This window comes from Gopherus flavomarginatus, chromosome 10 (assembly GCF_025201925.1).
Source record: "Gopherus flavomarginatus isolate rGopFla2 chromosome 10, rGopFla2.mat.asm, whole genome shotgun sequence".
Classification (NCBI taxonomy): Eukaryota; Metazoa; Chordata; order Testudines; family Testudinidae; genus Gopherus; species Gopherus flavomarginatus.
In genome coordinates, this window is record NC_066626.1 from 50,255,023 (window position 1) to 50,268,664 (window position 13,642).

At 53.0% G+C, this 13,642-nt stretch overlaps 1 protein-coding gene across 4 annotated transcripts in view; it reads left to right on the forward strand.

Annotated features, from left to right (window-relative positions):
• BAZ2B (bromodomain adjacent to zinc finger domain 2B) overlaps positions 1–13,642 on the forward strand; it is a 276,520-nt gene that overhangs the window by 246,038 nt on the left and 16,840 nt on the right. For all 4 annotated transcript variants that reach the window (XM_050969152.1, XM_050969151.1, XM_050969150.1 and 1 more), the window contains one exon: positions 419–565. In XM_050969152.1, the coding sequence (XP_050825109.1) occupies positions 419–565 (147 nt within the window). The remainder of the gene's footprint in view (positions 1–418; positions 566–13,642) is intronic.

Genomic DNA, 13,642 nt, shown 5'->3' on the forward strand with positions numbered 1-13,642 from the left:
GATAACATATGTGCTATCAGTGAGTTTTGTGATTATCCAATAGCTCTGCTTCACTTCAGCATTTAATCAAATGTAAAAGGTATTCATTGCTTTATATGCTTTGCCATCAGTGTTAAATGTAGATGTGTTTTTCCAGTGTATAAGCATTTCTCCTTTGGCTTAATTCCTCACACTGTACACGAGCTATGCAGATATCCCAGTGCTGCAACCACAACCTCTTACGTAGTTGTCCACATACATTAGAGAGAATTATAGAAATACATAGATGTATACACATATGTAGCTGTAGCTACTGTACGTATGCAAGATAATATGAAAAATATCTTCCAGTGCTGAATATATGGCATATATTAGTACATTTCAGGAACATTTTTTAAGGGAGGCTTGTTGAATTAAAGCTATTTTTCATGTTTTGTAGTACTGCCAAATATGTCGAAAGGGAGATAACGAGGAACTTCTGCTTCTTTGTGATGGCTGTGACAAAGGCTGTCATACATACTGCCATAGACCCAAGATCACTACTATACCAGAGGGTGACTGGTTTTGTCCTGCCTGCATAGCAAAGGTAATATTAATCTTTAAGATGAATTGAAATGTTTTTGACCCTCCAGTACCTGAGTTCAGAGTTCCGTGCTTCTCCTGCAATTGCTGACAACTTGACAAACATCTAAAGTAGAGCAGCAATCTGCATGCCTTGTACTGGCTTGGGTAACTATTAAAGATGCCATCGAGTGTTGCAAGAGAAGAATAGAGTCTTAATACAGGTGTTGGCAAAGGATATGACTTTCAGCTACTTTGTTTTTAATTGTACTTCTCAGTAATTTTGCATTTAAACATAGGCTGCTACAAATTTGATATCCTAAGCATCTTTTTCTCTATTTTAAAATAAGTTTTTTCATTCACCTTTAAAACAAAGTTGATATAACTTTTGACAGACAAATGTTTCATACAGATATGCAGTATGAAAATAAATGTAGTAGTTTTATGTTGTTAGTATTCAGAGTAGCAGCCGTGTTAGTCTGTATCTGCAAAAAGAACAAGAGTACTTGTGGCACCGTAGAGACTAACTAATTTATTTCAGCATGAGCTTTCGTGAGCTACAGCTCAATTCTTCAGGTGCACAGAATGGAACACACAGACAGGAGATATTTATACATAAAGAGAACATGAAAAGATGGAAGTATGCATACCAACAGGAAGAATCTAATCAATTGAGATGAGCTATCGTCAGCAGGGGAAAAAAAACTTTTGAAGTGATAATTAAGATGACCAATAGAAGGTGTGAGAAGAACTTAACACAGGGAAATAGATTCAATTAGTGTAATAACCCAGCCATTCCCAGTCTCTGTTAAGGCCTGAGTTAATTGTGTCTAATTTGCATATTAATTCGAGTTCAGCAGTCTCTCTTTGGAGTCTGTTTTTGAAGTTTTTTTGTTGCAAAACTGCCACCTTCAAGTCTGTCACTGAGGGTATGGCTACACTTGAAATTTCAAAGCGCTGCGCGGCAGCGCTTTGAAGTGTATGTGTGTTCAGAGCTCCAGCGCTGGGGGAGAGCTCTCCCAGCGCTGCACATAAATCACATCCTCTACGGGTGTAGCTTGCAGCATTGGGAGCCGCGCTCCCAGCGCTGCGGCACTGATTACACTGAGGCTTTACAGCGCTGTATCTTGCAGCGCTCAGGGGGGTGTTTTTTCACACCCCTGAGCGCAAAAGTTGCAGCGCTGTAAAGTGCCAGTGTAGCCATGGCCTGAGTGGTTAGAGAGGTTGAAGTGTTCTCCCACTGGTTTTTGAATGTTATGATTCCTGATGTCAGATTTGTGTCCATTTATTCTTTTGCAAAGAGACTGTCCGGTTTGGCCAATGTACATGGCAGAGGGGCATGTTGCTGGCACATGTTGTTAGTGTGTCACTTCCATCATTCTCATACAGTGTTAATCAAAGATTATACTTCTCTCGGACAAATCTTTTACCTGCTGTTGTTACAAGTAACACCTAAGGTTGCTGTAATGTTTCTCTGTATGTGTATTTCATAACACTTTGTTAACAATCAGTTTGGCTCTTTCTCTTGGTATATTCAGTCAGTTTGCGTTTTAGTTTCCGTGGGTGTTTCACACAGCAGTAAAGGAGAGAAACCCTATTTTTTAAAAAAAGGAAAATGGAAAAGTAAAACCACAAAAATTGGCAATACAGGGAAAGAGGGGAATTCCAGGACAATTGTAGTACCTGAAGATACTTTTAACTCATTTTTTAAAACTGAGTATATTTTAATTTAATAGTTTCATAGCAAATAAGACCAGAAGGGACCATAGGATCAGCTAGTTTGATCTCCTGTATATCACAGCCTATTAAATTTCACTCTTCACCCAGAATTCAGCCCAGAAACTTGTTTGGCTAAAGCATATCTTCCAGAAAGGTGTGCAGTCTTGAATTGAAAAGGTGAAGAGATGGAGAATCCACCAATTCTTCTTCGAGTGATTGCTCATGTGTATTCCACAATAGGTGTGCATGCTCGCCACGTGCACCGGTGCTGGAAGTTTTTCCCCTAGCAGTACCTGGTGGGGGGGGAGCGCCCCCCCCCGGGACCCCTGGAGTTGCGCCTGCCTGGTGCGGTATAAGGAGCGCTGCACGCTCCCCCCACCCTCAGTTCCTTCTTGTCACCAGTGAAGGTGTGTCAGAACTGCTCAACTCTAGCTTTGCTGCAGCCTGTCCCGAGAACTGTTCGTTCATTAATTAGTACCTGTAGTCAGTTAGCCATTTGAGTTAGTTTAGTTAGTTAGTGAGCCCGGGCTGGGGCATGCCCCGGCCCCGGGATTTAAGTCATGCAGGTCTTGTAGGCATTCTGTGCCTAGGAGCGACCTGCACGTGGACTGTCTGCACTGCTTGGGAGAAAGATACCAGTGAAAGGTGCAAGGCCTGCAAGTCGTTCAAGCCCCGGACCAAAAAGGAAAACGACATTAGGTTCCGGGACATACTGATGGAGTCGGCACTGGCCCCAGCCCTGGCACACTGCTCCGAACTGGTACCCGGCACCGCAGCATTGGTACGCAGAGACCCTACGACACCATCGACCAGTCGGCACTGCTCCCCTTCCACAGGGCACACCAAGAGGACCGAAAAGACTCCCTCTTCACAATGGCACCGAGGGAAGTCTGGGACAGAGGCTAGGCCCATGACGGGTAGCCCTCAATCCCCACCGGGCACTAGGCCTCCGACTCACATTGAGTGGAGTAGCCCAGCCCCTTCGGAGCAGACCTCTCCGGATGTCTGGATGCCATCTACGCCCAAAGCCCTCCAGGCAGCCAGAAACATCATGTCCATGCCGGTGCCCGGAGCTCCACCAATGTCGGCCCCATGCTCCAGGGGCAAGCCGCTGCTGGGATCACCGCAGTTGCTGTCGGCCCAGTATTGGTCTCAGGAACATTCCCAACACCACTCACCACTGAGTGACTGTTCAGGGCTCAGTCCACGTGGATCACCCTCGGTGCTGGCCAGACTGTCTGGATGGGTGCCGTCCGACTGGGACTCCCAGCACCGCTTGTCTTCATGGAGCGAATATCGACAGGACTGTGGCGGACATCGCCAACGGACCTCGTCTCGGACTCCCACTCCAAGTCTCCGCCAAGGCACTGTAGCCCTGAGCGTCAGTTGCTGGCATCTTACTGGCGTGGGTCTGCCCGTCGAGGCTGTTCGTGGAACAGCTACTCCCATCGATGCCGTTCCTCTGCCTCGAGATCGCAGTCCTGTGGCCAACGCAGATCACAGCATCGCCACTACTCCCAGTCTAGAGGCAGCAGCGGGTTGTATGCCAGCCCGGCCTCCGCTCACAGCTGCCTTTCTACAGGCCAGGCTAGCGAGCCCGAACAGCCGGGCCCGCCAGTGCCTCAGCAGGTGCACTGGCACTGAGCATCATGGCTGGTCCAGTGGTACCAGTGGGCACTGTGGCCTCCAGCACAGCCCCTGGTGGGGACTAGCTCTGTGGCCGGGGCATCGGAAGTACCGTCGGCCTCCATCCCTAGGCTGCCAAGAAAGGAGTTGGTGGGACCCATGTCCTCAGGACCGTGCCCAGAGTGCGACCAGATGGTGGGTCCTCTGGTGCCAGCTGGCACCCAAAGCACCCTACTGGCCTCCTCGCCCTGTCTGGAGGAGCTCATTGTGGCCCTGCCCCCTCTGTCCTGCAGGAGGACTACCAGGCCCACCAAGACCTCTTAAAAAGGGTGGCAGCAAGCCTCCACCTCCAGACAGAGGAGATGGAGGAGCCCTTGGGCTCCCTGTTCAATGTGCTGTCCCCCTTGGCACCGAGCAGGGTGGCCTTGCCGCTCCATGAAGGTGTGGCAAGAATTTCAAATGGCCTGTGGCAAACACCAGCCTCGTTGGCTCCCATCTCTAAGAAGGTGGAAAGCAAGTACTTTGTACACACTAAGGGGTACGAGTATTTGTATACCCACCTGGCGCCCAACTCTTTGGTGGTTGAGTCGGTCAACCACAGGGAGTGGCAGGGGCAGCCAGCCCCGACCCCTAAGAACAAAGACTCTCGGAGGCTGGATGCTTTCAAGAGAAAAGTTTATTCGTCGACAAGCTTCCAGCTAAGAGTAGCAAACCAGCAGGCTCTCCTGGGTCGCTATGAGTTTAGTCTCTGGGGATCCCTCCCCAAGTTCAAGGACTCCCTTAAGGAGCATGATAAAAAGGAGTTTAAGGCACTTGTGGGGGAAGGGACAGTGGCTGCTAGGGCATCCCTGCAGGCCACTTTGGATGCAGCAGACACGGCCACACAGTCCATGGCCTCGGCGGTGTCCATGAGATGGACATCATGGCTCCTGCTCTCTGGGCTATCCAGCGAAGTGCAGTTGTCAGTGCAGGTTCCCCCTTTCAATGGGAAGACTCTGCTGAGGAAACAGACACAAGGCTGCACGGCATGAAAGACTCCTGCACGACCCTCCAGACCTTAGGCCTCTATGTCCCTGCTCCAGCAAAACCCAAGTTCAAGCCACAGCAGGTTCCCGCCCAGGCCGCCATCCTGAAGTACGAGGCTGCCCATAAGAAGCAGTGGAACTATAGAAAATGCCTGCAAAGGCAATCTTGGCCTGTCTCCCACCCACCTGAGTTCTCTAAGGGCAAGCAGGCAGGTAAAAGCCGTTTTTGACGGGACACTCAGGGGTACCTCACCAGTTCTCAGCAGGGATCCACCTCCAGTAAAGCTTCCTTTTTCCAGTTGATTGTGTGCGTTCCTCACGGAATGGTTGCGGTGGACCTTGGACTGGTGGGTCCTCAACACCATATCCCGAGGTTACATCCTTCAGTTTACCTCGTCCCCGTCCCTGTCACTCTTGGGGGACCCATCGCACGAGGCTCTGCTCGAGCAGGAGGTCGGGCGGCTCCTGGAACTAGGCATGATAGAGGCGGTGCCCAAGGAATTCTTGGGCAAGGGGTATTACTCCTGTTATTTCCTTATCCCAAAGGGGGGACTCAGGCCCATTCTGGTCCTCTGAGGTCTGAACCAGTACATGGTGAAACTCGATTTCCGTATGGTTTCCCTGATCTCCATCATCCCCTCCCTGGATCCCTGGGACTGGTATGCTGGCCTCGATCTCCAGGATGCATACTTCCACATCCACATATTTGAAGAGCACAGGTGCTTCCTCCATTTTGTGGTGGGACAGAATCACTACCAATTCACGGTCCTCCCGTTTGTAAAAACCCTGGGCAGACCAAAGTGTGTGTCTGTGATAGTGGCCTACCTTAGGCGCCGGGGTGTCCAGATATTCCCCTATCTAGACAACTGCCTGGTCAAGGGCACCTCCCGATTGCTGGTGAGGGATCATGTGTCACTCCTCCTATCCACATGCACTGTCCTGGGCCTGCTGGTAAACAACACCAAGTCCAAGTTAGTCCCAGTCCAACACATAGAGTTTATCAGGGTGCTCCTGGACACAATGTCAGCCAGGGCCTCTCTCCCCCAAAACAGGTTCGAGACCCTGAAAGGACTCATTGATTTGGTCGCAAGGTTCCCCGTGGTGACAGCCAGGGCTTGCCTGCAGCTGCTAGGTCACATGTCAGCGTGTATGTATGTGGTCTGCCACACAAGACTCAGGATGAGACTCCTCCAGCTCTGGCTGGCCTCGAAGTTTTCCCAGGCCACAGACAGAATGGACAAGGTCCTCACCGTACCGAACTCGGTAATCACCTCTCTGCGCTGGTGGTCCAACCCAAGCAACATGCTCCAAGGGGGCCCGTTCAGGGACAGGGCCCCATCATTGGAGCTGGTGTCCAATGCATCAGACCTGGGCTAGGGGACCCATGTGGGGAATTTTCAGACCCAAGGCCTGTGGTCTCTGCAAGACCTGACTCTTCATATAAACATCAAGGAACTCAGGGCGGTGCGACGGCGTGTATGGCCTTCCACTTGCACCTGAAGGGCAAGGTAGTCAGAGTCCTCATGGACAACATGGCCTCAATGTTCTGTATCAACAGGCAAGGTGGGGCCCGATCCTCTGCCCTCTGCCACGAAGTCCTCAGTCTGTGGGACTTCTGTATAGCCCACGACATTCAGCTAAAAGCCTTTCACCTGCCGAGTGCCCGGAACGTGAAGGTGGATCGTTTTTCCTCTCACCATGAGTGTCTCTACACCCAGAAGTGGCCCACCAGCTCTTCCAAAGGTGGAGAATTCTGCAGGTGGACCTATTCGCAGCCCAGCAGAACCGACGATGCCCCTGGTTCTGCTCTGGGGGGGCCTAGGGAAGGGTGCTATTGCTGATGCCTTTATCCTATCCTGGTCAGGCCAGCTTCTCTACGCCTTCCCCCGTTCCCTCTGATCGGCAGGGTCCTGGAGAAAATAAAAGATGGACAAAGCCAGGGTCGTCCTCATTGCCCCAGCGTGGCCCACTCAGCACTAGTACAGGATCCTCTTGGGCCTGGTGGTGGCTCCACTATGGCCGTTGCCGCTCCGCCTGGACCTGCTCCCTCAGGACCAGGGCCACCTTCTCCACACCAGTCTGGCAGCTCTTCACCTCATGGCGTGGCTGCTCAGTGGCTAGGTAGTGAGGAAAGGATATGCTCAGAACAGGTTCAGCATGTTCTCCTCGAAAGTAGACGGGCCTCCACTCGCCGCTCCTACATGGCAAAGTGGTCTCAGTTTTCTAGGTGGGTAGTGGACCAAGGGGTGTCCCCAGCGGCTGCCCCAATCCAGGCTATCCTTGATTACCTCCTCTACCTGGGGGCCCAGGGCCTGGCACCCTCGTCAGTCAGGGTGCACCTGGCGGCCATATCGGCTTTCCATCCCCCGGTGCAAGGACACACTGTGTTCTCCCATGCTATGTCCGGCCGGTTCCTTAAGGGTTTGGACTGGCTTTACCCATATCCTAAGCCCCTGGTCCCACAATGGAACCTGAATCTGGTGTTAAGGGGCCCGTGTTTGAACCATTGGCCACGTGTTCCTGGTCTCACCTCTCATGGAAGGAGGCCTTCCTGGTTGCTGTCACGTTGGCCAGACAGGTCTCGGAGCTCAGGGACCAGACCTCTGAGCCGCCATATACGGTCTTTCATAAGGACAAGGTCCAGCTCTGCCCGCGCCCTGCGTTCCTCCCAAAGTTGGTCTCCACCTGCCACATGGGTCAGGACATTTTTCTACCAGTCCTCTGCCTCAAGCCTCACATGACTATTGAGGAGTGCCGCCTCCACACGCTTGATGTAAGGCGGGCTCTGGCTTTCTACCTCAAGTGGACCAAGCTGTTCAGAAAGTCCTTGCAATTGTTCATCGCCTTGGCTGAGCACGCGACAGGCCAGACAATTTCCACCCAGTGGTTTTCCAACTGGATGACTTTGTGCATCTGCTCCTGTTACGAGCTGGCAGGTGTTCCCCCCGCCGCCCATTGTGAGGGCACACTCGACTCGGGTGCAGGCCTCGTCGGCTGCCTTCATGGTCCATGTCCCTATAGAGGACATTTATAGCGCCGCCATGTGGTCTTCGGTTCACACGTTCACCTCGCACTATGCGATAGTCTCCCAAACCAGGGATGACGCCGGGTTCAGCAGGGCGGTACTCCATCCAGAGAACTTGTGAACTCCTACCCACCTTCAGAAGGTATAGCTTGGAATCACCTATTGAGGAATACGCATGAGCAATCACTCGAAGAAGAAAAGACAGTTACCTTTTCGTAACTGGTGTTCTTCGAGTTGTGTTGCTCATGTCTATTCCACATCCCACCCTCCTTCCCCTCTGATGGAGTTGTCTGGCAAGAAGGAACTGAGGCTGAGGGGAGGCACCACTCCAGGGATCATGGGGAGCACTTCCTCCCCCTTCTCCCCCCCCATGGGTACTGCTAGGAGAAAAACTTCTGGCACTGGTGCACATGATAAGCACGCAAACCTATTGTGGAATAGACATGAGCAACACATCTTGAAGAATACCAGTTACGAAAAGGTAACTGTCTTTTCCTTTTAATAGTGTCCCTTAAATTGTGCTTTGCTATAGACAGCATTATGCTGTATAAAGCATCCTGTATCTTTTATCATGGTTTCTTTTCTCCTTCCCAAATTACTGAATCATTTGGGTATAAAGGAAGCCAGAAACTAAAGGGGAAACTCAGAAAAGACTCCCAGATTTGCTGGATTTGGGTGTAAAATTCTGTAAACTCACGAAATTTATCATGTCTACCTTAAACTGTAAATCAATCCAGGCAGTCTAGATTAAAGCTCAACACAGATTTGCTGAAAACTTCATAAACAAACTTCATGTAACAAAAACCGAAACTGGGCAACTTTCCGCTAATTGCATGTTTTGTTATAAAACATTTGCTTTCTTATGAATATTCAGCCAACAAGTTTTATAAAGATGCATGCCTGCAATACATTTACAAACTTAACATCACCATTTGTAATGGTAATACCACATTTATTTTGTATTGTAAGTATAGGGAAACACTTTTATCTAGGATACTTCTATGTGGCAACTAAGGGCAAATGTTGACATTGACTTGCTACCTCTGTAGATTATTTCCAGATAAAATAAGTGTTTAAGGGGTATCAGTTTGACCAAGTTCAGATAGGGCTTACTCAGGCAAAACTGCCATTAACTGTACTCAAGGCCTGAGCCTGTGAGGTGGCAAGTGACAAAGAAGGCGCTGAGCCTCCTCAGCTCCCATTAATTTAATTGCAAGTTGAGGATAAATAGCACTTCACATGTTCAGGCCTTGGGTGAGGACATTTGGTCCATTCCCATGACTCTTCAATTGACTTGTCATCTGAAGGACCCTCCAGTGGGGTCACCATTAAGTCAGCATTTTGTGACAGTTGCCACACAAAGGTATGCGTGAATGATACTAGAGTACTTCCTTATATTTGAAACAAGAAAAAATAGAAACCACTGTGTGGTAGTAGTATAGAAAATTCATAGTCATTTATAAACCTTTGCAGTATTCTGTTTTTAAAGCTAAGGAATTCTGCTCCCAGTTTTTTCTCCTCGTATAATTCATTCATATTCTCTGCATCTTACACAAATGGTGCAAAAATTTCAGCCTTTCCAGCTTCATCAGGACCAAAATGCTTATGCAATGTGTTAAACATTCATACCATAGATAGAGAAATGGTATAACTATTTACAGTAAGCAATGAATTCTGCATAATCATACTCTGAAAAAATGTGTAACACATAGTTCTTCTTCGAATGATTGCTCATATCCATTCCAGGTAGGTGTACGCGCCGCGCGTGCACATTTGCCGGAAACTTTTTACCCTAGCAATTCCAGTGGGCCGGCAGGTCGCCCCCTAGAGTGGTGCCACTGTGGCACTAGATATATACCCCTGCTGGCCCGCCCGCTCCTCAGTTCCTTCTTACCGCCGTGTCGGTTGCTGGAACTGTGGAGTGCGGCTTGGAGTGCGGCTGTGGAGCTCTCCTGTACTCTGTTCATAGTCATAGTTGTAAATAGTTCATAGATAATTTGATAGTATATTAGTTAGTTGTGTATTATATATAGTTGTTTAACTTGTTCGCGGGTGGGCCGTTGCCCTTCCCGGCGCCCGGCACCGGGCTCATGCCGGCTCGCCGGGCTTCAAGCAGTGCTCGGCATGCAAGAAGCCGATGCCGACTAGCGATCCCCACGACGCATGCCTCAAGTGCCTGGGGGAATCGCAGATAAGTGAGAAGTGCCGTATATGCAAGGCCTTTAAGCCTCGCACAAAGAAGGAGAGGGATCAAAGACTCTGCGCTCTCCTAATGGAAGCGGCACTGACTCCGGCACCGGTGGCGCATCCGGTCACTTCTACTCCGGCACCGGACCGCGCCGGCACCGGCAAGACTCCCCGGCACCGACCATCCCCGGCACCGGGAGCAGGTCCACGACCCTCGGCGTCTGCAACACCATCGAGGCAGGCCCGAGTGGAACGCCCGGCACCTACCTTGGCCGCGGCACCGCCTGCAGGGCTGCTGTCGACCCCGGGTCCGGAAGGTCCATCGAGTCCAGCCCCTCCTAGCTCCCCCTTGAGATCAGGGGTTGAGCTGTTAGTCCCATCTACGCCGGAGACCTTTGCCTCGGCACGGGACTTGATAGCGCTAACGGAGCCATCGCAGCCTCAGACGGCACCCCCGGGACGAGTAACCTCTAGAGGCAAACCAATGCTAAGAGCGCTGTCCCCAGAGTCCCAGCACCGATCGCCCCGGAGACGTGAACGCTCGCGCTCGGGGTGCCGCTCGCAGTCCCGGCACCGTTCTCCCAGGGGTACCGGTCGCACTCGCGGCACCGATCAGTATCTGCATGGTCCCGGTCTGGCTCCTCTTACCGCCGGCACCGAGACTCTAGGAGCCGTTCACCTCAACGTTCGGCTCCGCGGTCGACCTCCTGGCACCGAGCCGGTGGTAGGTCCCGATCCCGGTCGACCTCCCAGCACCGCATCGGTGACAGGTCCCGGTCTCCACTGTCATCCTGGCACCACGCTGATCGAAGGTCGCGGTCCCGCTCCCGGCACCGACCTCGATGCAGATCCCGCTCCGGATCCCGGCACCGGCTACCACGCCGTTCCTGGTCCTGATCCCGGCACCGATGCGGGTCGCGGCACCGATCCTTGGCACCGAGGAGAGCGTCGGAGTCGGCATACAGAGACGCCTATCAAACAGGCTCAGCGCCTCCGTGGCCTTCCAGGGAACCATCTGTGTCCTCTCAGGCGGACAGCGCCTATGCCTTCGGCCAGGACAGACACTCGGCCTTATTTCAGGACCCTCCACCACAGGAACGAGGGCCTCAACAGTGGGGGTTTTGTACCCCATGGGCGTATCGCCAAGCCCAGGGTCCACAACACATTACCCCCCACCCTGCAGCGGAACGCAGGCCACCGGAGGCGACGGTGTCTAGACCCCCTCCCTCCCCGGAAGCAGACGGCAGGTCCAGCCACCAGGACCCAGAGCTCCCTCCAGTGACGGAGGTGCAGCCCCAGAAAGAATCCCCCGTGGACACTCTGTTGCTGGGGGTTTCCTCGTCGTCTTCACCAGATGAGGCAGTGGCGGGTACCTCGTCCTCCAGCCCTCCCCCGCTAGATCTTAGGGCACACCAGGACCTCCTCCGACGTGTGGCACAGAACCTGGACTTGCAAGCAGAGGAGGTCTCTGAAATCGAGGACCCGGTGGTGAGCATCCTCTCCGCCGATGCGCCCACCAGAGTGGCCCTGCCCTTTATCAAAACTATCCAGGCCAACGCAGCTACTATCTGGCAGTCACCGGCCTCCATCCCTCCGACCGCTCGAGGGGTGGAAAGGAAGTACATGGCCCCCTCGAAGGGCCATGAATACCCGTACATTCACCCGACACCCTGTTCACTTGTGGTCCAGTCGGTGAACGACAGGGAGCGCCACGGTCAAGAGGCCCCAGCGCCCAAGTCGAAGGAGGCGAGACGGATGGACCTCCTGGGCCGCAAGGTCTATTCGGCGGGGGCGCTACAGCTCAGGGTCTCGAATCAGCAGGCCCTCCTTAGCCGCTACTCCTTCAACTCGTGGGTAGCGGCAGGGAAATTCGCAGAGCTGTTACCACAGGACGCCCGCCAGGAGTTTACCACCATCCTGGATGAGGGCAAGAAAGTAGCGAGGACATCGCTACAAGCCTCTTCAGATGCTGCGGACTCGGCCGCTCGGACCCTTGCCTCGGGGCTCACGATACGCCGAATTTCTTGGCTGCAGGTCTCTGGCCTTCCACCGGAGCTCCAACATACTATCCAGGACCTCCCCTTCGAAGGCCAGGGCCTGTTTTCCGCCAAAACAGACCCCAGACGAAAGGACCTTAAGGACAATAGGGTCATAATACGGTCGCTGGGGATGCATACGCCTGCGACACAGCGCAGGCCATTCCGGCAGCAGAACCAACAGCAGCAGCGTCGGCCGTATCCTCAGTTCCATCCGCGGCAGGACCTCACTAGGCGCCGCGGCAGGAACAACCGACGCAGACAGTCAGGTGGCCAAACGGGGCAGAACCAAGGCTCCGCCAAGGCCCCTCCTGGACCTAAGCCTTCATTTTCAAGGTGCGCCCGAGGGCGCAGTACCAGTTTCCCCTCCGGATCCTTCCCCGCAGTTTTCCAACCGTCTTTCTTTTTTCCTCCCGGCGTGGACCCAAATAACATCGGACCGTTGGGTCTTGCATACGGTGCAGGCCGGTTATCGCCTGCAGTTTTCTTCGCGCCCCCCCACCACCACCATCCTCGTCCCTCTTCAGGGACCCCTCTCACGAGCAATTCCTCCATCCGGAGGTGCACACGCTCCTCGTCAAGAGAGCCATAGAGGAGGTTCCAGAGAGCGAGAAGGGCAAGGGGTTTTATTCCCGCTACTTTCTAATCCCCAAGTCCAAGGGTGGCCTCAGGCCCATCCTCGACCTGCGGGAGCTCAACAAGTATATGGTGAAGTTGAAGTTCCGTATGGTATCCCTTGGAACCATCATCCCATCCCTGGATCCCAGAGACTGGTACGCCGCCCTCGACATGCAGGACGCTTATTTCCATATCTCCATATCCCCGCAGCACAGGCGTTTCCTCCGCTTTGTGGTCGACCACCGACATTATCAATTTGCGGTCCTCCCGTTTGGCCTCTCTACTGCCCCGAGGGTGTTCACGAAATGCATGGCAGTCGTCGTCGCACACCTTCGGCGTTGCCGCATTCACGTGTTTCCCTATCTCGACGACTGGCTGATCCGGGGCACATTGGAGCTGCAGGTCCACGACCACGTCCGCAGGATCAGCAGCCTCTTTGCTGCCCTGGGCCTCGTGATCAACGTGGACAAGTCTACTCTGCTCCCCACGCAGCGGATAGAGTTCATCGGGGCCGTTCTGGACTCTACCCTGGCCAGGGCCTTGCTACCCTTGCCCAGGTTCCAGTCGCTGTCGGCCATCATTCTGCGCTTGCAGGTGGCCCCGCTGACCTCTCTACGAACATGTCTGGCCCTCCTGGGCCATATGGCAGCCTGTACGTTCGTGACGGCGTATGCCCGACTCCGCATGAGGCCTCTTCAATCTTGGCTCATCGCGCAGTACCGGCCGGCCAGACATTCGTTGGACATAGTCGTCACCGTTCCTCAGAGGGTATTGGGCTCCCTTCGGTGGTGGCTGGACCAGTCTGTAGTCTGTGCGGGGCTCCCGTTTCATCCACCCCAGCCCTCGGCATCCCTGACTACAGACGC